This window comes from Ruditapes philippinarum, unplaced genomic scaffold (genome assembly GCF_026571515.1).
Source record: "Ruditapes philippinarum isolate M1 unplaced genomic scaffold, ASM2657151v2 ctg3364_1_1_1_1, whole genome shotgun sequence".
Taxonomy (NCBI): domain Eukaryota; kingdom Metazoa; phylum Mollusca; class Bivalvia; order Venerida; family Veneridae; genus Ruditapes; species Ruditapes philippinarum.
This window is the reverse complement of record NW_026853353.1, coordinates 28,259-56,009: the sequence shown is the minus strand read 5'-3', so window position 1 is coordinate 56,009 and position 27,751 is coordinate 28,259. Positions and strand designations below refer to the sequence as shown.

The window sequence follows — 27,751 nt, the reverse complement described above, 5'->3', positions numbered from 1 at the left end:
CATTACTTAAATCATGAAGGTTGGAACTAATGTCGACGTCACAAACAACGACCGTGATGCGCCTTCGAAAGGTCTGTAAACGAAGAAGCAACTCTGTATGAATGTGCATACACTTCAAATTTCTTATCTATGCTTTTTTATTTAATGTTTGTTAGACACAAAACATAAATAGATAGTTTGAGGTAAAATAAAATAAAATATATATTGTTCAAGTCATCACTACAAGTGTCATACGATTATTGATATTTTATTCTTACATTAGTATTTCACCTCACTGATGTGCTGTTATAAAACATTAAATAAGACAGCGACTATCTTTCATGATATAACACATCTATACCAAACGAATTAAAATTATCACAAATGTTGCAACCTAAGAAGGTTAGTTGTTAAACTCCGGTATCCGACTATGTCTATAATAATGTAATGAGGTGCAACTAATGTCTTCCTTTACTACAAAAAAAAAATAACAAATTTGGAAAATCAAAACATTATCTCTACAGTGTATGTTACTTAAAACTCTTAAAATAACGCTTAGCATACAATTCTTAATTGATTGTTCTTATAAATTGTGCATAAATGATGACAATCAAGTACAAATAAAGGTTTTACCACTTTGTCACCTTGTTCGTAGCACTTGATAAAGAAACAATGTTAGGAGTGTGAAAATGCCGTTCAGATAGTCATAGAATATAACACTTGGTCGAACGTTTATCTTATCTTTAGACCTTGTCTTACACCAATGCATGTGCAAATGTTTATAAAAACGTCTTTATTCTAAACTGGTTTCACTGAGGATTAGAAAATGAATGGACTAGTGTATATTTGTATAGCAGCTGGATCTTTATTTTGTAAAGTTGCCTATGCTATCGATAAATGTAAGTATTATAAATTTCATGCTTCCCTTAATATAGAAATTTAACATAATATAGAGGCTGAGATATATTTGTGTATAGACGAAGCTGTGTTTTAACTTATTGAAGAATCGGATTCTACTTCTAGTATTTAAGAACATCAGTGTATCATACCCTCCTTACTCGTTCGGTTAGCTCAATTGTAGTACGCTGATCTGTTACTTTGATTCCCAGAAAATGCAGGTCAATTTCGTTGTGATCGATAATGAATTTCTTTCTACGGCCATTGTACCTGTACATTGTACCTCTGTTCTGGTATGTTCAGAGGTAATACAAGTTTCTTGCGAGAGTGAAGGCACTCGTTCTGGTTAACTGCTTGACAGCTTTCCTATGAACGATGCTCTGACTGAACTGTGTATTGTGAACTCTTGTGCATTCAAAATGGCTTACTGTCGTAACTTGTATTTCAATATTACAACACAACCTCAGTTGGTTCCACATTGTAGTAGTATTTGAAATTTGTAAAGCATTCATTTTTACACGTTAACTCAATGTGTGGTCAAACATATGTTGTGTACTGTCATTACAATACTCTCTCTTACAGCATGTCCTTTCAATCCGGTGGATATTGTTTTCGTTCTGGATGGATCTGGTAGTGAAGGTGCAAATAATTTCAACAAACAGTTGAAGTTTGTGGAAAACATTACAGAGCAATTTGAAATAGGGGAGAATCATACTCGCGTATCATTGCTAACCTTCGGAACCGGGTTTCACAACGAGTTTTACCTGAATCAGTATTATAATAAAACACAGCTGTTATCACGTATATCCAAGACGCACTATCCTAATGGTGAAACGAATACGCATTTGGGTATAGAAATATTTGATTAGTTGCTTTTTTTATTAAATCTAACCCATTCTGTTAAATAAGATAAACATTATTCTTTTTTCAAATTAGTCATGAAATTTTGTGCAAAGCATTCTGGCAATCTATTAAGACTGCTTTTTGAAAATTTAATTATACAAAATGATTTTGTATGATTTTGTATTGATAATTATCTATTATCCTTCTAATTTGAAGAAATTGTTTTAAGGAGACTCAAACAGCAGCACAAAATTATTCATTTTCAAATAAGTTATGAGTAACTTATAGAAATAATGCTGCTTACATTTAGATCCGTCGGCACAATTATTCTTTTCAATGTCTACATCTTGATCGAGCTGGAATATAATATTAACAAGCTGTTCATTTCCAGCCATCAATTTTGTTCGTACTAATACGCTTGGTCACCGTCATGGTGGAGACAGAAATGTGACAAAACTTGTGATAGTGCTGACTGATGGACGGTCACTAGAACCTTCTTCACTGCAATATTCCGTGAAGGAGTTAAAGGTATGCTAATTGGCATTATGCATTTATTGTTTTGTTTCATATACATATTTCATTAGCTTGGGTTGGGTGGTTATTCGGGCCTATTGAGCTATAACGTAACTGGTAAATTCATTAAAGAAATCAATTACAAAATCATTTGTTTAAAGTGAAAAAAAGTAAAATAGAAATGTTATGACAGAAATAAATATAACCAATATGTATTTGAAAATAATGTACAGAACTTACAAACTAGTGTTAATTTATTGACAAATTTAGTGCAATGACTAAATAATAACACACATAATACAAAAGTTAAAATCTTATAAAAAAAACACCTTTCAGTTAATGTCCGTTATTTAGTGTTCATTGTTTATTGACAGAAAAATCCACTTGTCACGACAATAGCTGTGGGAATAGGCGGTTCAGTAGATCCACAGGAATTACTCATGATTGCTAAAGATGCAAACCATACGTTCCAAGTGAGCTCATTTGATGCTCTGAACACAATTCAGGGTGAGGTGACAGACACGGCATGTAACGGTAATTCATATTTGATACAATTGTCTCCGTGAAATATTGATATCCTGCTTCCGTTATTAAAAGATATGTTTCAAATTGGTTAAACCTATACTTATTACTTTATAACGTCATAATAAATTAACATCATAAATATACTCTGATAATAAATTTGTTTTTCTTTCTCTGGTATGCTAAATGCTTTTGAATAACCTAGATATTATGCTAAATAAACCAAATTGGTATTCTTTAGTTAAATAGACTCTTTGTTTTTTTATGAAACTTAGATTTCTCAAAGTCAGAAATACATACATTAATTAGATAATGGTCTCAAGACCCGGCATGAACGGTTTGAAAATTCGACTATAGGCATGTTTCCTAGAAATATTTGAGATTTTATATTTCAACCGTATTACTTTAATTTCAAATGAAATAAATAATCACGCATATTAAAGATAAGGAGTAATATCCAAATGAGTACAATTACAAACTGATCGTTGGCATAGGCCTTTATGAACATCAAATTTTTGAAACGTTGTGTTATTTTTGTAACGTCTTAGAGGACGAATTTCATGTTAAGACAAAAATAACTCACCAAAGACAAGATAATATGTCTAAAAAGACTTGTCAAATAACCCAAACCAAAATGTAATATGAAAGCTGTGAACATTAATCTATCATGCTTTTTTGAAGCGAAATGCCATATAGAAATACTGAATAGACTTAAGAATATGTTCATTGTTGCATCTACATTTGTTAAGATAAATATATATTGCAAAGAATACGCCAACAGTTCTATCATCCGCTATCATCCGCTTAGCTATTCGTTTCTAGATAAGCTTTTAAATAGGTTAGAAGTATTTTACCATGTATGTGTAATATGCGTCCGTCTAAAACGAAATAGAGAATACAGAATCCCTAAACAAAGCCCAACTTGGCAAAATTAAAACTGTTGCAGAATCGGTTTGATTTATTCGGTTCATGGACGGTACTAAATTAAAGTGCAAGTTACCGTCCACGCACCCTAGTACTTTGAAAAAAAACTTTGTATGATTGACGCGTTTGTATATTTTCTGCTGATATAGACGCTACTATTTAACATAGAATTGATATACACGTATGATTACAGTTGTTTGTATCTATTATATGTATGTATTTTTAATAGTTATGTCATGCCACCTTTTCCATTCGCTTTCATATCCATAAATGTCTTATTAAGTATATCGTGTAACATCTCACTGTCTGTGATAATATGATGCTATGTTTGTCATCCGGGCATTTTATCATAAGAAATTGAATTGTGAAATTTGTGTCATATTGTAATCGTCATAATAATAAAAAATGTTATTTTGTAATTCGCATATACAACATTTCAAGTCTTTATTCTTTGCAGCATGTAACAACATCTTTTCGGATGTTTGTTTTGTCCTTGACTCTTCTGGAAGTGAAGGTCCGATCAATTTTCACAAGCAGCTAGAATTTGTTAACATGGTTGTCAATGAATTCTCCTTCGAAGATGGTGCTCAAACACGTGTTTGCCTCGTCACATTTGGAAACAATGCACACACGGAATTGAGGTTTAGGCAAAATAGTGACAAAGAAACCATTATGTCTAATGTTCTTAAAGTTCCATATATGTAAGTTTTATCTCCTAGCTTTTAAAGAAATTTGATCTTTTGTCTCTCTGGATTAACCCTCAGTTACAACCCCTGCGAGTGGGAGGATAAAATTATAATACATATAATTTTATATAGTTTAACCCTTTACCTCATATATACGCGAAACAACGCACTTTCGACCCCCCCCCCCCCTTGTAGGCCTCAAATAGTGAAAAAAATGTCCTATTTGGGCCCCAAACACATGTTTTCGTTTGAGAAATGTTGCTAAAAAGAAGAGCACTTTTTCGGCGCCGCCCCCATCCAAAAGATACATTAGGGGGTTGCCAGAAGGGGGATGTGCCCCCTTCTGTTAGGAGGGTTTGAAGGGAGGCGGAGTCCCCCTCATCGCCAAGAAAATTTTGGACTTGTGAGAGGCTTAACATGACCCCAGGTCGATGATAATGTAACGTGTAACCAACGCTGAAAAGCCTTTGACTCTATCTCAAATCCTTGAGAAGTTGCAGCACTTTGAAATAAATTTTGATGGAAAAATCGAGGCAAAATAGTGATTTTTGGCAATTTTGAGATGTCCCCTCTTTGCCATAATAACAGGAAATTTAAGACTGAGCATGTCGTTACAAAGGCAATGGTCCAGTAAACATTTGTGCCAAGTTTGATTAGTATTGAGGCATTTTTCATAGTTTCATAGCAGTTTGAACTTGTAACAGGAGGCTTTTCAGTGAAAACGGCCATTTTTCACAATGTGCTCATGGGGGAAAGGGTTAATCAATTTCATTAGAATTTGAAACTTTGGCAAAATAATTGTCTTGAAAAATTGAATTGATTGGGGAATATGGTAAATTAAGTTATGAAGGTGAACATATTTGGTGTGAACAAAACAAAATGATCAAAAGAAGACAATGATGTTTATTTGCTGATAATATTTTATTTTCAATCGTATATCATAGAAATACGAAAATGTTTCTTTATATTTTCCAACATATTGATTCGGTCTATTTTATTGTTTCCGTATCCGTTTGCCGTATGTCGTCTCATTCTATATTATATTACATTTTTAAGCTTTAAGATGACAAGACCTTTTTGTTGTTAACGGTCGGATTGTCGCTTATTTCATTTCATTTCACTTTAAAGAAAATTATAAAGTATCTGTATATGCTATTATAAGAGATTTGCATAGAATTTCTGTATATTGTAGTAATGGTGAAACGATGACAAATAAAGGTCTGGATTTGGCTAGAGCCGAGCTTCGGCACAGTGTTGGGAGTAAAGTAGTAATTGTGTTGACTGACGGACGGTCAACTGAACCTGATTGGACAAAACGGGCCTCCGAGCATCTACACAGGTTTTATATCGATATGTATATGTTGCCAGAGAGTGATGTAACACTTAATATTGCATCATTTAAGACGCGCAATATATTTTATATTGTCTTTTGAATAATTTAACTTCAAATAAACGTATAGTACTAAAACAAAAGGCGAACGTTGCATATCGTTCATGTTGATTTCTTATATATTTTTTTATCTAAAAAATAAGAAAATGTTGGTCAAGGCGGCAAAAATATAATTTATTTTTAATTATAATTATATAATTATATATTTATCAATATTCCGAAATTTTTCAGAAAAGATGGTTAAGCGCACACCATAGTTGTGTATTTTATTTCTTTACTTCTACGACGTCATTCTAAAATGTAACCATAAAAAGGGTTGTTCTTCTGTGTTTATCTATCTATGTTGATGTGCATGCAACATATTCCTCCCACGCAACAAGTTCAAACTACAAAAAATATTCAGCCGGTAAAATTTAATGATGAATGATTTTGTTCAGTTTAAAAGAACGGGCCTGTTAATCTTTAGCGGGCAAATAGTTTTAACAGTGGTATGTTCCTTTAAAACTTAAAAGATAGATATGTATTTTTTCCTCATATTTCCTTTAAACGTATTAACACTAATGAAATTTGAAGTGTACTTGTATATGCAAAGGTGTTGATTTATTATGTTATATATACGTATATTATTTAGTCATGTTTGTATATTTCAGTCAAGGTATTGAAACATTCGTTGTAGGAATTGGTAATAATGTTGATACTAACGAATTGAGGGTAAAGACATAATTATGTATTCATTTTACTTCGTAATTTCTGGTATAATTAAGTATGTAGGAATATATATATGAATGCCAGTGGATATTTTAGTTTGCCTTCACCACCAGTAATGAGAGCAACAAATACATCTGTGCAATTTTAACAGACACTTTACGGGTAGCCGCTCAACTGTAGCATTTTGATATAACAACAATTCACAGTTTAAACTTATAAAGCCAAGTACGATTTTGATACATAATAAGTGGGATAAGACACAAGTTAATTTGTATGACATATTTTAAAATTCATATTGAGAACTCGAATTCTGTGTATATACGAACTCAAATATCACACCTTTTAATTCAACTTCAGATTGTTTTAAAGTAATTGATCTAGTCATTTTGTATCTACAAGAAAGCTATAAACTGTCTTATCTCAATCAAAAAATTCTTTGCTGTTTTTCGGTAATAATTTATATCGGCTTTCTGTATTTTACACCAATATCAATTCAGGTCTTAATAATTTTTGTTTTGTTTTAGGTCATTGCTTCCGACAACGATCACGTGTTTAAAGTCGGTTCATTTGATCAGCTTCCCCAGATTCACAAAGATATTGTGGATAACATTTGTGCAAGTACGTTCTAATATATATTTTATTTCAGAATTTATATTCTTCTAGTCTTTTACATTGCATTAGATTTAAAAAGTGTTGAGTATAGACACGCATTTTGTTTACTTGGGGACCATATGCCGCTTTTCATGGAATCGCACGTACGTGTCACATTGAAGGTTCCATGTTAACCGCCATATGAACACATCTGCGGATGTTTCAAAATTCAAAATTGTATCAGTTCATGTTTAATGTTGAATTCTGCTTCAGCCGGTGCTTGGGGGCGTGAACGGTAGTTTGCACTTGACAGAACCGTCCATGAACAGGCTCAATCAAACCGAGCCTGCAACATTTTCAATTTTGCCGTGTTGGGCTTTCTTTAGGGATTCTTATTTTCTCTATCTTGAACCCTCGAAGGTGCGGCAAGATACATATTATACAAAGTTTCATATGTACTTCTATTGTTTTGAGAAGGAATAGACAAGCAAACAATGTCATTTTACAAAGTATCACACTTAAATGAGAATAAAGAATAACTTTAGACATAATTGACGTAGAGTCTGTAAAAGAAACTTTTATTTTCTGCTAATGTAAGTATGAATGACATATTTATAATCGATTATGGGCTTCCGTTTTGCATCTAAAAGCAATCTATGAGCACTTATAATGTGTTGTGTAAGCATCTAAACCATTTTTTTCTCGTGTAGCTGCTAAAAGAATTACAACGTCGACTTCAACTACAACTACAACAACAACCTTGCCACCTACCACAACGAAAGCTGGTCTGAATTTATACCCTTACATCACTTTTTGATAAATATTTTTCTTATTCTAATTTATTTTATTTCGTTTAAAATCTTTCGTAACTGTACCCTGTAAATTCTGTTTCACCTTCATAAACTGATATAATTCTTACGTGTAAGACAGGTCTTTCCTAAAATTTGATTGTGATTGCCAGGGAATCCAATATTCATAGTTCTTCCTACAACTACTAAGTATATTATTACTCGTCAACTTTAAGTATTATGATAAGGTACAGAACAATAAGAAAATTTACTTCAGATCATAAAATGTATATTATGCTTTACCTCTGCTTCACTACAGCCTGTGGACTGAAGCCAGCTGACATTGTCTTCGTGCTCGATTCGTCTGATAGTGAAGGTGCAGACAATTTCAAAACCGAAGTTGATTTTGTATACGACTTTGCCGCACAGTTTTCCATTGGGACCAATAACGTCCAGTTCAGCGTGGTCACTTTCTCCTCTGATATCCGTAATGACTTCTACTTCAACAAGTACCATTCCAGACATTCTGTTCTTCAAGCTATCCGCAATATACAGTATATTGGTCAAGGAACGAACACATCCGGAGCGTTGAACTTTGTGCGCACGCAGAGTCTACTTCCGGTGCATGGGGCAAGGACTAATTCATCCAAGTTCGTAATTGTCATCACTGATGGACGTTCAGATAACCAAAATCAGACCAAACTGGAGGCGAATCTTCTGCACAAGCAGGCACAAGTAATCTCTGTAGGGATTGGACCAGCTGTCGACCAAGCAGAACTAGCAAACATTGCCTCACACCACCATGTTGTAACAGTAAACAGCTTTGCATTGCTCAAAACAATCAAAAGACAATTAACTGATCTGGCCTGTGAATCGGGATGATGTACATGAAATTCAAAAATAATTTTGATTTTTCAATATCATTGATTACACATATATATATTGTTGTTACATTATATATCCCTAGTACATTTATAATTGTCATAAAAGTACAAAAGTAGAGTCAAAAATGTACATATTATACCTTCAAATCATGTAATGATTTTACAAACAACAAAACTTGCATACACAATGCCTGGACGTTAACTCAGTTGCAATATATACTATTATTACGCATATGCTAAATAAAGATCATTATTTTTACAACTAATAAAGACATTGGTCGCACACCTACAAATTAAAAGCATATTAGCAGTAAATATGTAAATATTATTTTATTATTTATTTTTTTGCGAAATGAACACTGGAAGCTTTTATTTAGCTATAGATCAAACTAAAAACATAAACTATACAATTTTCAAAGCACTCCTTGACATATCTTATAATTTGAATCTATGAAATAGTTTACCCATTTTCGTTTACAAATTCGGCAAACACCGTTAAGTATAAACGTAGCAAAGTAATAGTATGTTAAAGGTTTAGTGGAAAGAAAGTACAAACAATGATTTGTTGGGTTTTGTTTTTACTGAAAACTGTTATTGTAATGATTTGTGACAAAGAAGAAAACAGTCGGGAAAATAAGTGTATCTCGTCTTTAAAGGAAGACAATTTGATGGAAAAAAATTGAAGTGAGGTTATTGTTGGTATCCGTGTCAAAATCGGGACACTTTCAGTGACATGAATCATGATAAGAACTGTCAGCGTTAAAATTGCCACATTGCAGTAAGTTTTATCCTGTTCCAACCTACCCATTGATAGTGACCATTTAGAGCGTAAACGAAACCACAGGGCATAGACAATTTTGACCCTGTGGCTATTCTTGTTTATTAGACTTTTTAGAGGACTGAAAATAATTCTAGAAGAAAAAGTATAACCGTATTGTTTATTCAAACGAGATTTACTATTTCTTTACTGAAAATTAAGGAACAAATTATAATTATGCTAAGAATAACCGCAAAAACATGTGATCCAACTCAGCTCCTATATTTAATACAAGAAAGAGGTAAGAATCATGGAAACTTCACCGAGATCATGTTTAATAGATTTACATCTAATATTATGCGACAAAACTAAGATGAACGTTATATGTTGAAATGTAATGAATTCAGTACCGTTCTCACACCTTTTCAGACTAGTTTGATATTATATCTGATCTTTACATTGTCGTATAAAACAGGTATTATTGGTCATTTAATGCTTGTGCTTAATAAATCCTGTCGTGATAATGATATCATTAAACTATGCCGACACATAATAACATGAAGACAAATACTAAAAGAAACAGTTACAGACGCAGACCAATGACCAAACCAACATAGTGTGTTATCAACCAGCATGGATCCAGGCTAGCCTGCGCAATCTCGCAGATCAATAACTTAGATAGATAAAACTCAAGCGTATGTTAAGATCTTTCTCGGGATTGCTTTTGAGCTCCCTTGGGTAAAGGCCTAGATCACAGTTAACAAAAAAAATAGATTTTGTTTCCGGTCAATAGCTTAAGTTAAGAATGATATACTTTAACGAACGTGCTGTGTAAAGCTTACTTTTGTGCCCTCTGGGCCAAGGTCAAAGTCCCTGTTACTGAAAATAGAAAATCTGTTTCCGTTCAATAATAATTAGTTTCAATAAAAAAAAACTTGGTTTGTAGTAAGCTTACATGACGATCTTGGTTTGGATTGCTTTAAGGAATGTGATATTTCAATGGAAGCTTATGTGAAAACCTCGCTTAAGATTGCATTTCGGGGCCCTAGGTTCAAGGCCACTGTTTATTTATATAACAAAATCAGTTTAAAGTCAACTATAGTCTTGACTGATCTATGTGAAAGAAACTTGGTGTGCAGCAAGCTTATCTAAAGACCTTCCTTCGTTTTGCTTTTAGCATCCCCCAACCCCCGCCTAAGGTTAATATCGCTGTTACTTAAAAACATTTGGTTTCAAGTCAATAACTAAGATTTGAAAAAGATTATCTAATGAAACTTGCTATTAAGCAAACTTGTTTAAAAACATCTGATCGCTTTTGGGGACCCTCATGGCTAAGGTTAATGTCACTGTTATTAAAAATATAAAAAAACTGGTTTCCGGTAAATTACAAGATTTGGGAATGCTATAGTTTTTATTAACCTTTACTCGATTATCTCCATTTTATGTACCATTCAATACTACTTCTTGATTCAATGCCAGATCAATATATTTATTTCTATTGATTCATTTGATCTGTGAAACCAAAAATTCTTCACATCCACAACGTTACGGTGTAATACTATACATGTATTTGCTTGCTTTGCTCGGACTTTTCATTTAAGATATATTCATCATTACTTAACATTACTCTTTTAAACTTTATTTGTCCTGATATATTTGAAACATTTGTAGTACTTTTACTTTTATTCTCCCCGAACGCGGTAATCAAAATACATTAAGAACCTTAGGCCAAAGCAACAAAATTGTTATCAATGGGAAATAAAGTTTGAAAATATTATAAAAATAACAATAGAAGAGGATACAGATAAGCTTATGGATAAGTTAGTTATAAATTCAATAATTTTTATGTTTTATGTAAGTCTGAAAGAGCAATGTAACATTTTCATGTTAAAAATGTCAATTATTATTTGTCCAACCACATGTTATAATACACACTTTGATGCCATTCCCATGACCCTTTGAGGACATGAAGTAAGAAGTGCTTGAGAAAAATGTCACATGCTTAAATATACAGTCTAAATAAATAAAAACGTGTGAAAAAAGACTCAGTAGTCTTAGTCTTTTGGTTCAGTTAGTTGAACAAAATATACTGACGAAGATTTTAATTCACTTAGTCTTGTTCTTTTTTTAATCTTGGTACCTTAAATATATATTTGTTGCAAAAATAGCAATATAGTTTACGAAATCATTGGTTCGACTGTTATGCGGGTTGTGCAAAGGGAAAGTTGACCTTTTTGGATCAAAATGAAATATTTGACCTCTTACAAAAAGCTTGTGTCTACAATTTCACAAATTTTATAGATTTACATATACGATAATAAGCTCGGCCAGTATCAGGGGTTGTTTGTGCTAGACAAGTTACAAAATACAGTCTATTATTATCCCCCGCCGAAAAATTTCGGCGGAGGATATAGAAATAGTCTCCGTCCGTCCGACCTTCCGTCCGTCCGTCCTTCCGTCCGACATTTTTGTCCGGAGCATATCTTTAAAAGTATTTAAGTTATCAACTTAAAACTTCATAGGTGGATAGACCTCATTGAGGAGGAGTGCAGTGCACAAGAATGATAACTCTATCTTGCATGATTTTTGAGTTATTGCCCTTTGTTATTTTTCAAAATTGATTTTTGTCCAGAGCATAACTCCAAAAGCCTATGAGATATTAACATGAAACTTCATAGGTGCATAGATCTCACTCAGGAGGTGTGCAGTGCACAAGAATGATAACTCTACATTTCATAATTTTTGAGTTATTGCCCTTTGTTATTTTTCATACCTAATTTTTCACCTGAGTGGAGCATAACTCAAAAAGTGTTTGAGATATCAACATGAAATGTCATAGGTTGATAGATCTTATTGAGGAGGAATGTTGTGCGCAAGAATGATAACTCTTCCCTATACAATTTTTGAGTTATTGCCCTTTTTTTCATGCTATTTTGTCCAGAGCTTATCTCAAAAAGTATTTGAGGTATCAACTTTAAACTTCAAAGGTGGATGGATCTCATTGAGGAGGAGTGCAGTGCTTAAGAATGATAACTCTACCCTGCATTATTTTTGAGTTATTGCCCTTTGTTATTTTTCAAAATTAATTTTTGTCCAGAGCATAACTCAAAAAGCCTTTGAGATATCAAAATGAAACTTCATAGGTGCATAGATCTCACTCAGGAGGTGTGCACTGCACAAGAATGATAACTCTACCTTTTATAATTTTTGAGTAATTGCCCTTTGTTCTTTTTCATACTTAATTTTTCAATTCAATTTTTTTCTCAAAAAAGTATTTGAGGTATCAACTTGAAACTTCATAGGTGGATAGATTTTACTGAGGAGGGATGCAGCACACAAGAATGATAACCTACTCTGCATTATTTTTCAGTAATTGCCCTTTGTTATTTTCAGCCATCAGTATTCACATAGGTTTCAAATCTGTAATCACTATAGCCATCAGTTTTCATTACCAAAAGACCTCTTAAAATGGAATTATTCCGCTCTACTACATATACATTCTTCCAATGAGCAAACACATTCGGCGGGGGATGGCCATGTTGACATGGCTCTTGTTGTATTATTATTGTGAACCATATCGCTATAAGGTAAAATATACTATACGAATTACATTTCACTAAAAAAGGAATGTCAAATTCTAAAGAATGCTCTATACTAGTATGTCTACTGCAAATTGAACTTTGTTCACATTCCCTTAGGGCAAAGTGCATTTATCATGCAGCCTTACCATTTTGCGCTCGTTTAAGATTGCTATTTAGTGAGAAACTCCCTGTTTCGTCCATAAACCTTTTTGCTAAACAGATGTCAATAGATGGGGTTTGAGCGAGTGTTTTGATGCGTCGGACTACTATTTTTAAGATTTCTGGCCATACGATTTCAAACCCTATCATTACACACATTGCTTATTTAGTACTGGTAGGTCGGGTGAGTGATTATAATCTTATAGCTTTCTGCACAATGATAAATTCTGTATAAACTAAACAGAAGAGAAGCCATTTTAAAGCATTACAAATGTTGTTTCGTTGGGGTTTGGGTTTTATTTTTATCAGCAGAATTTCAAAGTTTTTTTCAAATGTCTTAAAAATAATTCTAATTCTTTGATTTTTCAATATGTGTTAGGGAAAGTATACGATTCACTCTTTTAATCAGGCGTTCAGTTTTCAAAATCCTGGTTATGAGATTGGTGTAAGCGGGGGGCTAGTGAGCTTCAATAACTTAGTTTTAATTAACTTGTCTTGAACAAAACTGATATATTGCAAGCTGATGTATTTCTTGAGGGGCCCGAGGGTCTAAGTCAAGGTCGTTGTTACTACAAAAATTAAAAAAGGTTCCGGTCAATATCTAGAGTTAGAAATAAGATATTTCATTTAATCTTAGTAAGCTTTAAAGTTTAGGTTTGCAAGCTTTGGTAAATATATCTCGCTTGTGAATGCTTTTCTTTTGGCCCCTAGGGTCAATGTTAAAGTCGCTGTTGCTAAAAACAGAAAATCTGCTTTTCGGTCAATTACTAGAGGTTGGAATGAGATGATTCATCGAAACTTTGTGTGTAGCAAACTTATGTGAAGATCTCGCTTGCGATAACTTTTGGTCCCTTTAGGGTCAAGGGCACTTTTACAAAATAAAAAGAAATTCGGTTTCTAGTCAATAATTTCAGTTTGGAATGAAACATTTCAACGAATCTTGTTATAAAGCACGCTTTTGTTAAGACTTATGTGAAGATCTCGCTTGCGATAACTTTTGGTCCCTTTAGGGTCAAGGGCACTTTTACAAAATAAAAAGAAATTTGGTTTCTAGTCAATAATTTCAGTTTGGAATGAAACATTTCAACGAATCTTGTTATAAAGCAAACTTTTGTTAAGACTTATTTTTGTATTGCTTTAAGGCCCATCAAGGTCACTGTTACTAAAAAGAGAAAATCTGTTCTTGTTCAATATCTCGAGTTAGGAATGAGTTATTGCAATTAAATTTGGTTTGAAGCAAACTTATATGAAGACCTCGGTTTGGCTTGCTTTACGGTTGCGTAGGGTCCAGGCCACTGTTACCAAAAAAATAAAATCAGTTATAACAGACAAAGAATCTTCGTATGCAGCAAAGACCTATCTTGGTTTTGTTTCTCTGCTACCTATGACCAAGGTTGCTGTTACTTAAAATGGAAAAAGATATTCAATGAAACTTGAAATTTTAATTGTCATTCTTTTTATCAAATAACAAATGTGTATTTCTTGTGATTATTCTATTGATGTATTTATTCACCTAGCCATTTCCGTTTCGCTTTTCAGGTTTCCGCTAGAATTCAATGTTAAATTATAAATGTACAATGTATATCTATCTATTGATAAACATTGTACCATATTAAATATGATATATGGACGAACATAAACAATGATTGAAATACTAATTCAAAACGAATTTCTATGAATAATGAAGTGCAAAGTGTAGTTATAATCAATACAGTTATTTGTTGAGACAATGGAAGCATTTAAAAGGGTAGTCAATGTAAAACACCTTATAAATAATACACGAAGATATACAAGAAGTTTTCCGTCATCAGTAAAGCTGAAAAGTCACCTCATAACCATTACAGCGTCGATGTAGCTAGAACATTCAATGAAGTTAAAACTGATGTAACATTGTATAGAGCAATTTCTTTTATAAAAGAATATGCATGTAGAGTTATTATACTTTTGTTTAAGTGACTGAAAACTTCAGTAGCTATGTGCCAATGATTCTGGCAGAATTTTAAGTTATACCGACCCTGAAATGCTCACATCGACACGCGTATAATCATATAATAACATTCCATCTTGAATAACCTTTGTTAAAGCCAGAACTTGAAATTCCTCCAATTAAATAATTGGGTCAACTTTCTTTGCGGAATCCAAACCTACGTGGTCAGGTGCAGCATGTTCAGAACTAATGGTTTAATTTGCTCAGCTATGTATTTTTTACGACTTGTGAATATTGCTGAATTTGTGCGTAACATTAACGCACGGCAAAAGAAATTGAATAGGTTACATTATATATTATAAGTGAAAGTCAATCTTACTTGCATTCTGCTATAATTATTCAATTGATGACAAATAGTTAAGATTTCCTCTTTTTGTGTAGCGTTTTTGCATCCCAGTATATCAAACTACAAGCGTAAGGTTTTTACTCTGACTTACAGATGAAGTTTTGAATCACGTTATAAGTCAAAGTTTAGAAAGATCTGAAATCATAACTTCATATTTTAAATTATACATGTCTACTGAATTTAATTTTGCTTGACATTTTTTGCAGACGAACTCCTTGTATACATTATTAGTGCAATATATAAATTTCATTACCATTTCCTGCGCTTTTCAGTTTTGACATGGTCGCATTGAGACATTTATATATTATTTATGGGACTTTTATCCGTACATGTATAATTGAGAACTAATGTGTAATAATAATTGTTCCCCAGGGAATAGTCTTCGGATATTATTTTCTAACGTTTTAGGGATGGATGAAAGCACTTTCATTCAGACCGCCCGCATGAAAACTTGCTTAATTAATTGATCTTAAAAAGACCAAGCGCGTAGAATAACATTTGCTCTGCGATTTATACTTTTAAATTTTATTCAAAGTGTGTCTAATGGATACTAAATAGTAATTTAGATCAAATGCGTTGATTATTAATATTCGACATGACAATTTGTCGATACATGGCGGATACAACAATTGTGATAGTTATCCTTAATATTCACATTTGTTTTGGTGTTTTCATTGTCAAGCAAGACAATGTTATATTTTCGTATAATATCACAAATATCTCTGCCTGTCGAACAGATACAGATTCGTTTCAGGGTATGTTAGGAATAAAGTTACAAGATTGTGTAAAGGAATGTGGCTTAAGAAAACATTGTAAAGCTCTGAGCTACGGAAGAAAACTTAGGATTTGTAAGCTATTTTTGACCAAAAATGAAGAATACTTGTTCAATGGAGATTGTGTCTACGTTACCGATGATGATATAAAAGTCGAAAAGGTAGTATATGTACACATATATAAACAACATTGAGCATTATTATAAATATCTTTTTTATGTTTTTAAGTAAGGTAGATTTTATTTTTCTTTGAACCTTATAACTACACAAGATTCTACGATAAAACAGACATAGAACATGTTATTTCACTAACTGTACAAAAAACGGTATATATACATATGAAGTCATTTTTATGACATATGAATATGTTGGTTTTTCACTGTAAGATACTTACTTATACTAGATAAAATTAATGAAAATTTAGCGTACAAGTCTGATTAAAATACATTTCATTTAAGATGAGTAATTTTGAGATAATTATGTGCATTTATATATGTTAAAGATATTTCATATTTATATGCGGTGATATAGTATATAGAGGATATTGAATGAGTGTAGGTTTAATACTAAATTTGTTGAACGAGTTGAATAAAATCATATTGTGCGAGCCTCTGGCGAGCATAATATTCTTTAATTCAACGAGTTCAATAAATTTAGTATTGAATCTACACGAATATAATATTCTATTTATCACATATATAAAATAAGAACCGTAAATTGTTAAAAAGAGTCATTTTTCTTTGTCGCGCCTAAAGTGTAACGCTAACATTAGCGCGCTTTAACGCTATGTTTATAGCGCAAATGACGTGACGTCAAAGTGTTATTACACTAGTGTTATATTGTCTATTCTAACACGACCCGCATTTTTCCCTATTGAACATAGAAGAACCGAAAGTGTGTGTTATTTAAGAAATAATATATCCCAAACTGTGATTTTATTGCTCAATAACATCACTGTTTGGAGTTCGGATGCGAGGAATTATATCACGAGGGCGTAGCCCGAGTGATATAATGATGCGCATCCGAACGACAAACAGTGATGTTATCAAGCAATAAAATCATCGATTTGGATATATTATTTCGACTCTAACACGACATCAACAAATAAATGCTGCCGTACATGATAATTAGCTAAATTGCGTCTGATTTGTTTCCGTACTTATTGTCAGCGCGTCACATTTTTAGTGGTTACGTCACTTGTATAATGATTACGTCACATGTCTAAATATAGAACGTCAAACAGTGATTTTATAGCATAATAACACACACTTTCGGTTCTTCTATGTTCAATAGGGAAAAATGCGGGTCGTGTTAGAATATGCTATAAAATCACTGTTTGACGTTCTATATTTAGACATGTGACGTAATCATTATACACGTGACGTAACCACTAAAAATGTGACGCGCTGACAATAAGTACGGAAACAAATCAGGCGCAATTATGCTAAATATCAGGTACGGCAGCATTTATTTGTTGATGTCGTGTTAGAATCGAAATAATATATCCAAATCGGTGATTTTATTGCTTGATAACATCACTGTTTGTCGTTCGGATGCGCATCATTATATATATATATAATTATATTATATAATTCCCCGCATCCGAACTCCAAACAGTGATGTTATTGAGCAATAAAATCACAGTTTGGGATATATTATTTCTTAAGTGTAATATCGTTTTTATTAAATGGCTTTATTACACTCCTGTGCCGCGGTTTATGTGATAAAAGTGTTTAACTATTGCTTTCAAATGTCAACGGATTTTAACTTTATGTATATCGTTCTTAGTAAACGATTAAGTAAGCCTTTTAGTCGAGTGGGTTTTTTTTTATCTAAAACAATATTGTTCCAAAAATACATTATTTCATTTATTCTGACTTAACTTACACTATATGAGCTTAGTATAGGTGTTTGTCATTTGATATTACAGTCGCCATGTAAAGTCTGTACGGATGGACGTGTATGTGATTCAACAACTGGCGAGTGCACTGTCAAAGGTAGACCTTAAATGTACAATAATTCAGATTCTGCAAATGTATGTCTAGAAAAATATCGAGATGTTCAGCAGAAAAAAAGTTCAATCAATGTTTTATTACTATATCTATTATCAAAATAGTTAACCTTTTAGCAATTGTAGGTAATAATCAAGGAACGGCTAAGATACTGCCTTTGCAAAGCTTGTCATTTTAGACAATACTCTTTTGCGATTTAACTTGTTATTTCCACACATACCGGCTTAAATGACCTACTTTATAATTTAAACTTTTAGACTGGTTTGATTTTGGTAAAATGTTCATCCTAACGGCATTTTTTAGTACAAACAGGTAGTTGGGCTTACTTACCTATTTCGAGTACGCTGAATTCATTTTTTGCTCTACCACGGCTGTATTTTTAGTCCTTGACCTTTAAAAATCAATTTCAAAATGGCCGCCATTGAATTTTTTAATTTTACTTCAATTCTCTCATGGGCGAGATATATACATATTTTTTGGCATTTTAATTTAAGGTTTTGTTAATTTTAGTCTGCTGAAGTGTGGACGAGAAGAATAGATGCAAAAACAATAAAATTTATTGCGGCAGCCATCTTGGATTTCAAAATGGCTGACATTTTCTTATGTTTTATACACTGTTTTATAATTAGAGTAAACAAGCACAAGAAGGCATTTTACTAGGCATGTTTTCTTTTATTAGAAGTGGAATGATACTAATTTAGACTTGCAAGTGCAGACTTTGAAAAACTTCCATTAAAACTCCAAACTTTATGGTGAAAAAGGTGACAATTTATACCCTAATACAACGTAAATGAGTCATATTAGATGTTATTATTATACTTCTAAGAATACAATGCATGTTCTTAAAATTATTGCGATGTTTTTTAAATTGGATTTGTATCGCCCTGAGGGGGGGGGGACCTGCTCAAATGTCTGTCCGTCTGTCTATCTGTCCGAGCGTCCTCTTGTGTCAGTTAGGGGTATTTGCGATCACAATTTTGCGTTTAGATTAATTCCGTATACCCCGACCTATAGGATGAATCATTGGTTATGGGAGGCAAAATGCTGCTTTTGGAGTAAGAAACAAACATGAAGATAACAGACATCTTCACAAATCTCTCAGTAAGAGCTTGTCCCTGTCTGTCCGTTTTTTTATCCCGTCCATATCTGTCATTTTCGGATAAATTTTGAAATAAATTGCAATAATGTGTGGCACATGGATACAATGTCATAATAAGCTCAACTCCTCATGTTAGACTTGAAAGTGCATGAAAAAAGATGTGCATTTTAGTATTCTGTCATTAAGAGATGAATTTTGAAATAGAAATAGAAATAGCATAAATATACGGCCTATAACGGATTGGGAAATGATGTACTTTATATTATTACTTAATCTTCAAACAGGCATACCATGAATATTGTTTGGTTATTTCGTATGTCAATGTCAATTGCGCAGGAACATGTAGTGGGAAGAGTAGTGCTCGAGAGCCAATTCAACAATCTAAAGAGCAGGGTCATGTCTATCAAGAAAGACAATTTTGTAAAAGTTCATTAGTGGGGAACCCGGTCAACAATTTTTTATGCACGACCTGATATTTAAAAAAAAAGTCTCAGTATTTCCAAAAGTAATATAGGAATCGTCATCCAGGCTGGCATTCGAAAAATATTTTTCTCATGAAATAAACTACTATTCTGAATAATAGAGTTAATGTTTCTTCTTGTAAGAGAACTATTCCGTATGATGTTTATCCCATAGAAGCCCTTACATAGTATTTTATTGCTGATTTAGGTAACTCGACAAGAACATGGTGGTTGAGGCCCCTGTGTTAGGACTTTTGTCGTCTATTTGGTTATCATGTGGTATTAAATTATCCGTTTTGATTGACCTAGAGCAGGCGGTGTACGGGTAAAAATATTTAAATCTTGTTATAATTGTATATGCCGCCGTCCTGGAACGACAATAACTTTGCGTAAATGTGTATTTTGAAAAGGTCGTGTCATGCACAAGCAGGGTTATGTCTACAGTTGAACTTATAAATCATTATATAAACGTAACAAGATGGTTGTGTCCGATCTATAACTTTCTCATTAATTGATGCCTTTTGAAATAATTCTGCATAAATATATGGCACATTGGGACAATGAGTCACATGTTAAACCCAGCTGATGATGTAAATCAAAGATTAAAATCATACGCACTTACAAACTTGCTTGCATGATTTCAGTCGGCCATTTTAACTAGCCATGTAAGATAACTCCCCGTTTCCCTGTCTAAAATTCCACCAAATTATTCCCCTTTCAAATGAACTCAAAGAAGGGACATTTTAAAAAGACTTTGTATTTATTTATTCGATTTTTTGTTCAGAAACGGCAATTTTTTTCTTTACCTTTGTTTAATTTGCTTTCAATCTATATGTGGTTCCTATGGTAAACATATGAGTTTTGATGGTAAACAAATGAATTTTCTGAACCGAAAGTAATCTAACACACAGCGTTGCTGTCATCACAAGTAAACAATACATTAAATCGGTAAGAATATTGAGATATTTGTTTGACTATCAGTTTCAAATGGAAAATATTAAATATCGAAAACAGCTATGTGTAGTTTATGTGTATTGTTTTAATGTGTTTGTCTGATTATTTTAGTTGTAAAAGCCATGTACCTTACTTAGTCGGCTCCCCACCCAACCTTCTCCCATTAGCCCCATTATTTTATCTCATCCATTTCCATTTTTAGCAACGAGTTTTTAAAACGTGAGCGGCTGAACGAAATGGCAAAGCGGGCATGCTCCGCACTGACTTCCGCTCTATCGAAATCTCATATACGTATAGCGAAAGTTCGTAAGTGATACGTTCACTTCGAACAAAATATTTCCTTTAAAATGTCTAAAAAGTCGGTTAACGCTTTTGTCATTCATGAGAAACTTAAAAATCTTTGGGTTTAAAATTGCGCCTCTTTGTAAAGACGACAGTAGCGGGACAAATGTTCCAGTCACACTTGCATTTCAAAAGTCATGATATGGAGTACATTTGTCGGTCAGTCCAGTCCATATATGTGTATTCAGCAAGGCTAAGAATAAATACATGGGTATTTGAAACAATTTGTCCTTGGGGAAGGTAAATATTTTGAAGGTCATGTCCGGTCATGAATTATGTCATTCATTGGATGGATATTGGCGTAACTAGGCATACATTTGTGGCACATTAGGACTACTTGTAATGCTTAAACACTAGATTGATAGCTAGATAGGTCAATTTAGAACATTGATGATTTGTCTATATCTTGGTCATTTATTCATGGATGTTTTTTGAAATAATAAGAAATACTAAAGATATAAATAAATGCTTCTTTATGTTTCTAATTTTTGTAAAACTTTTAAGACTACAGTATACATGCCTTCAATGTAAAAAATGGAAAACAAGATTAAAAAAGGAAAGGTGGCGTTCAATGAACGCAACCCCGACACGACCCAGCAACAAATGTAATGGATCCTTAACTGAGCCGAGCTTCGGAGACATTTCAAGTGGCACGCCCTTGTTTCTCTTGTTTTACATAATTGTCAGGATAGTGCAAAAATAGTTGGTACACATTTTAGTGACTAAAATTACACTAAGAAATATCAAAGTAATTTTATGGAGTGATAGTTGAAAAAAATATGAGATAAAATTGTTCTCTTGTGGCAAATGACATCAAATATGTTATATCATAATGGAATAAGATACTCATCAATTTCTTGATAGCCAAGAACAAAATAAGTACGGAGATTTGAACATATCTTAATCACTTGAATGATTTTAAAACATGAGATAGAATAAGGCACAGCGTCCTTGGCAAAGTGGCATAATTATAATGTAGACGTTGATATTAACTAAGACAATGAATACATACCAATGAATAAAGACAAAACGCAAAAAAAATCTCGTATTTTCAGTTAAGTAAATAAAAATTTAAAGACATAGGCTTCGAGGGCATATATTTTACATGATTTACAATGTAGTAGCAAAAAACCAAAATGCTCTATCAAATCATTCTGTGTTAATAAAAAAGGGTAAACAGCAGTGACTCGTCAATATATTAATTGCAGAATTGGTATCAATTGACTGTCTAATCTTCTATGCATGTATCATCATCAAATACCCGCAGTAGACCTATAATGTTTTTACTTTATATTATTCATTAACCGTTAGACCGTGTAAGCTCGTAGACTGTTTATGGTTCATGTTTGCGAGACTTTTTTTCAAAGTGAAATACAATAAAGATTAAAACGACTTTACCATTTATTTGAGTTTATTTCAGTTAATAAATAGATGATCTGTTTTTAACCATGGCTAGGCATTTTTAAAGTTTGATTGATAAATACGAACCTTTATAAAGTAGCTATATCAATACAACAATAACAGATATCGTAAAAAACATCTGTGGATGTTTCTAAATTCCAAATTTGACAATTTCCCCCTTTGATATATGTATTTTGCGTGGGCCGGTGCTAGGGTGCTTTGACGGTACCTTGCAATTTCCAGTTACATCCATGTACAGGCTCAATCAAATCGAGCCTACAACGTTTTTCAATTTTGCCGTTTTGATCATATTTTAGGGATTCTGTTGTTGTTTTTGTTGTTGTTGTTTTCTATTTTAAATAGGGCCGTTTTTATGTAAGACATTTGGGATCTCAGACACCTGATATAGATTAATTGTCCAAAAAGATGACCTGTGATAGTTTTAAGTAATGTTGTAAATTAAAGTGTACAGTATACATACACAGAATGTACAATTCGACATGACATGTTGCTCATATCATTATACAATTTTTGATATTCATTCCTACAGAAGGATACATTTGTTTAAAAACACTTTACTTATATTTGTTAAAAAGGTGTCCATTTTGAAATCAAAGATGGCCGGCATAGCAGTCAATGTGTAAAGCATGTATAATTATCAGCCAATTATTCCTAAAAGTAATTGAAACTTTATTCCATGTAGATTCACGGACATACGATACGATATGTTCCAGAAATAAAATTTTTTAAGTAGATGGTAAAGGACAATGGCGGCCATTTTGATTTGACCTTTAGAAGGTCAAGGACTTCAAGTACAGCCGTGGTAGAGCAAAAAATGGATTCAGCGTACCCGAATTATGTAAAAACGATTTACTACCTGCTTGTACTAAAAATGCCGTTAGACTCTTAACGGAGGGTCTTTTCTGAAAATCAAACCCGTCTATTTGCTGGTCAATACGAAGCTACCTCAGACCTTTTTCGCTGCAAATATTGTTGAGTTCTTTTCTGAAATTTTAAAGAATGCATAAAACCAACAATAGAAAATGGTGAAGTTCTTGGAAATGTGATTGATATAGGCAGTAAAGTTCGTTACGTGTGTAAACGTGACTACCGAGCGGACATTAGGCATGCTATGTGCAACAATAATGGAACTTTAAGTGCAGTTCCAATTTGCAAAAGAGGTTTGAACTTTGATCTTTTAATAAAAAGACTCGTAAGTAGACTGTACAAAATGAGTAGCTTGCAAATAAAACAAAATGACAAAATATTCTGATCTCAAAATATTTCTTTAAAAGCAGCAATGTAATATTTCAACAGTACAGTGTGAACGAATATAAAGACAATTAATATTAACATTTAACACTGTTTTGTCTGTTTTTAAACATTTCGTTTTTATTATTTTATCAAATCTAAATACTTGAAAGATTACGTTCTATACTTGTGTTAAATAATTTAATCCCTAAATAATGATACAATCTATCTTTTTGCTGTAACTTTTTTTAATCAAAATATATATGTCACTTTCTATAAAGAAATAAGGAATTGCATGGAGGTTAAGAGCTGCAACTCCTCGTATACTGACGGCGAATACTGGCTCCAAGTCAATGTTTTTGGAGGACGCAAAGTCAAAATATACTGTCATGGAATGTCTACGTCAAGTCCTTTAGAATATGTTACAAGTAAACAATTTCCTTTACATGCTCACAATTGAATTCATTTATGTATTTTGAGGGTTTGAAATTGACAATTATTATTACAGTACACAAATAATAGTCAAAATAGAAAATGCTTGTGGTCATTTTGTAACATGTATGATGACTTGTTTTAAAAACTGGTACCATAGATCCCCCTTTGCCTAGCTGGTAATTAAAAACGTAAACCGTTAATATTATTTATAAAGAATCAAAGCACTTAGTATAGTACATATTTCTTTCTGCCGATTTAGGCATTGTTGCTTACCTCCTTTTTAAATTCAAAAGTTTTGCATGTTTTAACAACATTTAATGATAAGACCAGTATTTATTTCACACAAAAAAAAACAAGTATAATGTCGTAAATTCTTATAGATAATCATTACGGTGTGTGTTTTATTTATTTCAGTCGATGAAAACAACAACTTTGGTTACAATGCCGGAAATGATGGCGACATTGGAGCATTAACAAAATATAAGAAAATAAGGGTAATCATGAAGGTAAAGTTAGATAAACTTTATATCGATTCGAATGAAGAACGAATAAATCCATTTGTATATTGTTCAACATTTTGAAAATACGATATTGACTAGTCGATATCTCGTTTTCATCGGGAAAGATACGTCTTAGCTCTAAGAGAGAATTATCAATTATAAGTGATATCAAAATGAAAATGAAGCTTTTTAGACAACAGTATAGAGCCTGGTTAGACTGCACGGATGTTCATGTTGGTCTAGCTCTATACTGGTGGCAAAACTAATAACTTTTGGCTCAACCACGGTAAGGGTCAAACTTAATTTGTTTATGCGTACAAGGTCACTCCGGTAATGACTTTTCCGTTACGTAGCTTAACCTACAGTTATTATACGATTGCAGAATTAAAATAAGTCATTAAGAATGAAAAGAAAAAGATTATTTCATGTGTATTGATTCAGAGCATGCATTCTTAAATTAAGCATGTCAAACAAAGTCATACACCAACATGATTGACCTGAAATATGTAATTCTAACTTTAGTCGATGGTGATTGTAAGAAGCGACCCAACATTCACTGACCCGCCTATTTCCGGCCACTCCTATGCAATAGGTACGAGTTGTAACTGCGTTGACGGTTGTCCACCATGGAAAGGGTATTTTAAGATTTCTACTGTAGGGACTGGTTTAAAATTAAGCGATAAGGTAAATTAGTTTGTTTGTTGGGGGCTTTTTTTTTTAATGGAAAAATAATTCAAATACATTTGTATTTTATTATATTGTATTGCAATTAAAACCTACGAGACTACCCATGGTTTTCCTATATTTATATAGCACATTCGTTAATAATATTTATCCGACTTCTTATCCTATAGCAAAAAAATCCTTGCAGCATTTTTCTGAATATTGAAGAAACTATGATATTTGATGATATGCATGATTTATTCAATCAACATTTATAACTGTGTTTTCAATTATAAATTATCAGCAGCAACATAATCACAAGTAAGCAGTATCATCATCAGTTGTATAAGAAAAAGTATAATTATTATTATTATTATTATTATTATTATTATTATTATTATTATTATTATCATTATTATTATTATTATTATTATTATTATTATTATTATTATTATTATTATTATTATTATTATTATTATTATTATTATTATTATTGTTATTTGCTATTATTATAATTATTATTATTATTATAATTATTATTATTATTATTATTATTATTATTATTATTATTATTATTATTATTATTATTTAATGAATAAGGCTTCTTGGATAGCGGAGGGTTATAAGCCTGGTATAGCAAACTTCTCGAGGAACGCAGACAGCACCATTATTTCAGCAAATTGTGGCGGTCATTGTGGCTGGTGTAGACCAAATGGGTCATTATACTTATACTATAACGAAAAGGATGGTGAGTGAATATATATCTTATTGATCATTTGGTAAATGCTTATAAACAATATATCACAAAGTATGGTCATTTGGGATAATTGGTCCCAGCACATTAAGTGTTGAAAATTAAATACCGGTTCAGCCGGTGTAAGGGGCGTGAGGGATGTTGCACTTTTCCATTTACCTCATGAACAGACTCGGTCAAACCGACTCTCGATTTTCATGTAATTTTGTTGTTTTGATGCTTTCAAGGAATCAACTGATTTTTTTTTTGTATTCGTCCTGCTTTAATTATAATATTCCTTTACATTTGAAGAGAATTACACATGTATATCAAAATATAAAGATTGAGTCAAGATCAGTGTAGAGCATAGTTAGACTAAATTGATGTATATGCTGGCCTTGTTCTATACTGGTAAGATGCTATCGTCAGTTTTTTCTTTTACATTTCTTTTCAGTTGTTGATGATAGTAAAGCAACCTACCCGGAATGTTTGTAAATGGAATAACATGTTTGTATCAAAGGTCTTTGAAATAGAAAAACGGCCTTGTTGTAACTAACTATTTTGAGACTGCAAGCTTAAAAAGATCTGCAGGATGATCCATGACCAAGATTTTTGTAATATTACGATGAAAGATTTTATTACAATGAATTCTGTAGACAATATCAATCGGGCGTTTCTTTATTGTTTTCCTCGTGTCGTGCACTTTTCTTAAATTTGTAGAGATAAACATTACTACTTGATTACAAATTCTGATTTGATGAATTATTATGTGCAAGAAAAATCAGTAGAAAAAAAATCAAATTTTATGTTGTCACTTAATTTGTCAAGCACATTCTACGAAACTTTAATTTGTTTCAGTTAAATGCACCCTCTTCCAGTCAATGAGCTTGATAATTGTTTAATAAAAACAATGTTTCTATAGTAGCAATGATATCTAGCATCATTGTGAGGGAGTAATGCATCCATCCAAAGTTCTAAAGGATAAGTAAATTCCTTCAGTTCATTTTCGATGTAATAAAGTCTATAACAAAGACACCATAGTTTAAAAGCTATCTTCAAACCATACGCTGAAACAATTTATTTGTTAAAATCCTACTGTCTTTGTGCAAGACCTTAACGTGGTGAACGACCTTATAATTTTTACATAAAAATTATACATCATTTCAACGTTTTGAAGTAGTATTAAGTCGTTTTTGAAAGTGTGAAAAAAGGCATTCAGGTAGTTTCGAGATTCACCGGCTCAGACTAGTCAGATATGTTAAGACATAAGTCCAGAAGATACTTTCAACGCACGTCCCAACTACATTGCTTTCTTATGAAATATTTTAGTGTACTTGGCGAAATTCGAATACACGGCGCTTAGGGACAAGACTTTGATCACTTATCAGCCCTCAAACTCTGTTTTATCTCTGTTTCATATGATCAGAATAAATCAATTCAAAAGTTATCAAACCGGTGATACATGTGTTTGGAAGTGGGGCAGCTTAAACACTCGGTTGAGGCTCGTCACATGTCTTCCTACTTTTTATAAATAACTGTGATAAAAGCAAGAACAAGACGTGATCAAGACCC

At 32.6% G+C, this 27,751-nt stretch overlaps 2 protein-coding genes across 2 annotated transcripts; both read left to right on the top strand.

Annotated features, from left to right (window-relative positions):
* Positions 1–696: 696 nt before the first annotated feature.
* On the top strand, positions 697–8,777 carry LOC132736602 (collagen alpha-1(XII) chain-like). Its single transcript, XM_060723760.1, has 10 exons — positions 697–878; positions 1,459–1,725; positions 2,111–2,247; positions 2,607–2,766; positions 4,136–4,379; positions 5,557–5,703; positions 6,405–6,465; positions 6,987–7,080; positions 7,764–7,838; positions 8,161–8,777. The coding sequence occupies exons 1-10, from the start codon at positions 806–808 to the stop codon at positions 8,721–8,723; spliced, it is 1,821 nt and encodes a 606-aa protein (XP_060579743.1). The 5' UTR covers positions 697–805; the 3' UTR covers positions 8,724–8,777.
* A 7,161-nt stretch (positions 8,778–15,938) lies between these two features.
* On the top strand, positions 15,939–27,734 carry LOC132736601 (A disintegrin and metalloproteinase with thrombospondin motifs 20-like). Its single transcript, XM_060723758.1, has 8 exons — positions 15,939–16,489; positions 18,259–18,325; positions 23,617–23,778; positions 24,130–24,276; positions 24,698–24,789; positions 25,306–25,467; positions 26,047–26,194; positions 26,634–27,734. Exons 1-8 carry the CDS (start codon positions 16,151–16,153, stop codon positions 26,672–26,674), a joined length of 1,158 nt encoding a protein of 385 aa, XP_060579741.1. The 5' UTR covers positions 15,939–16,150; the 3' UTR covers positions 26,675–27,734.
* Positions 27,735–27,751: the final 17 nt, after the last annotated feature.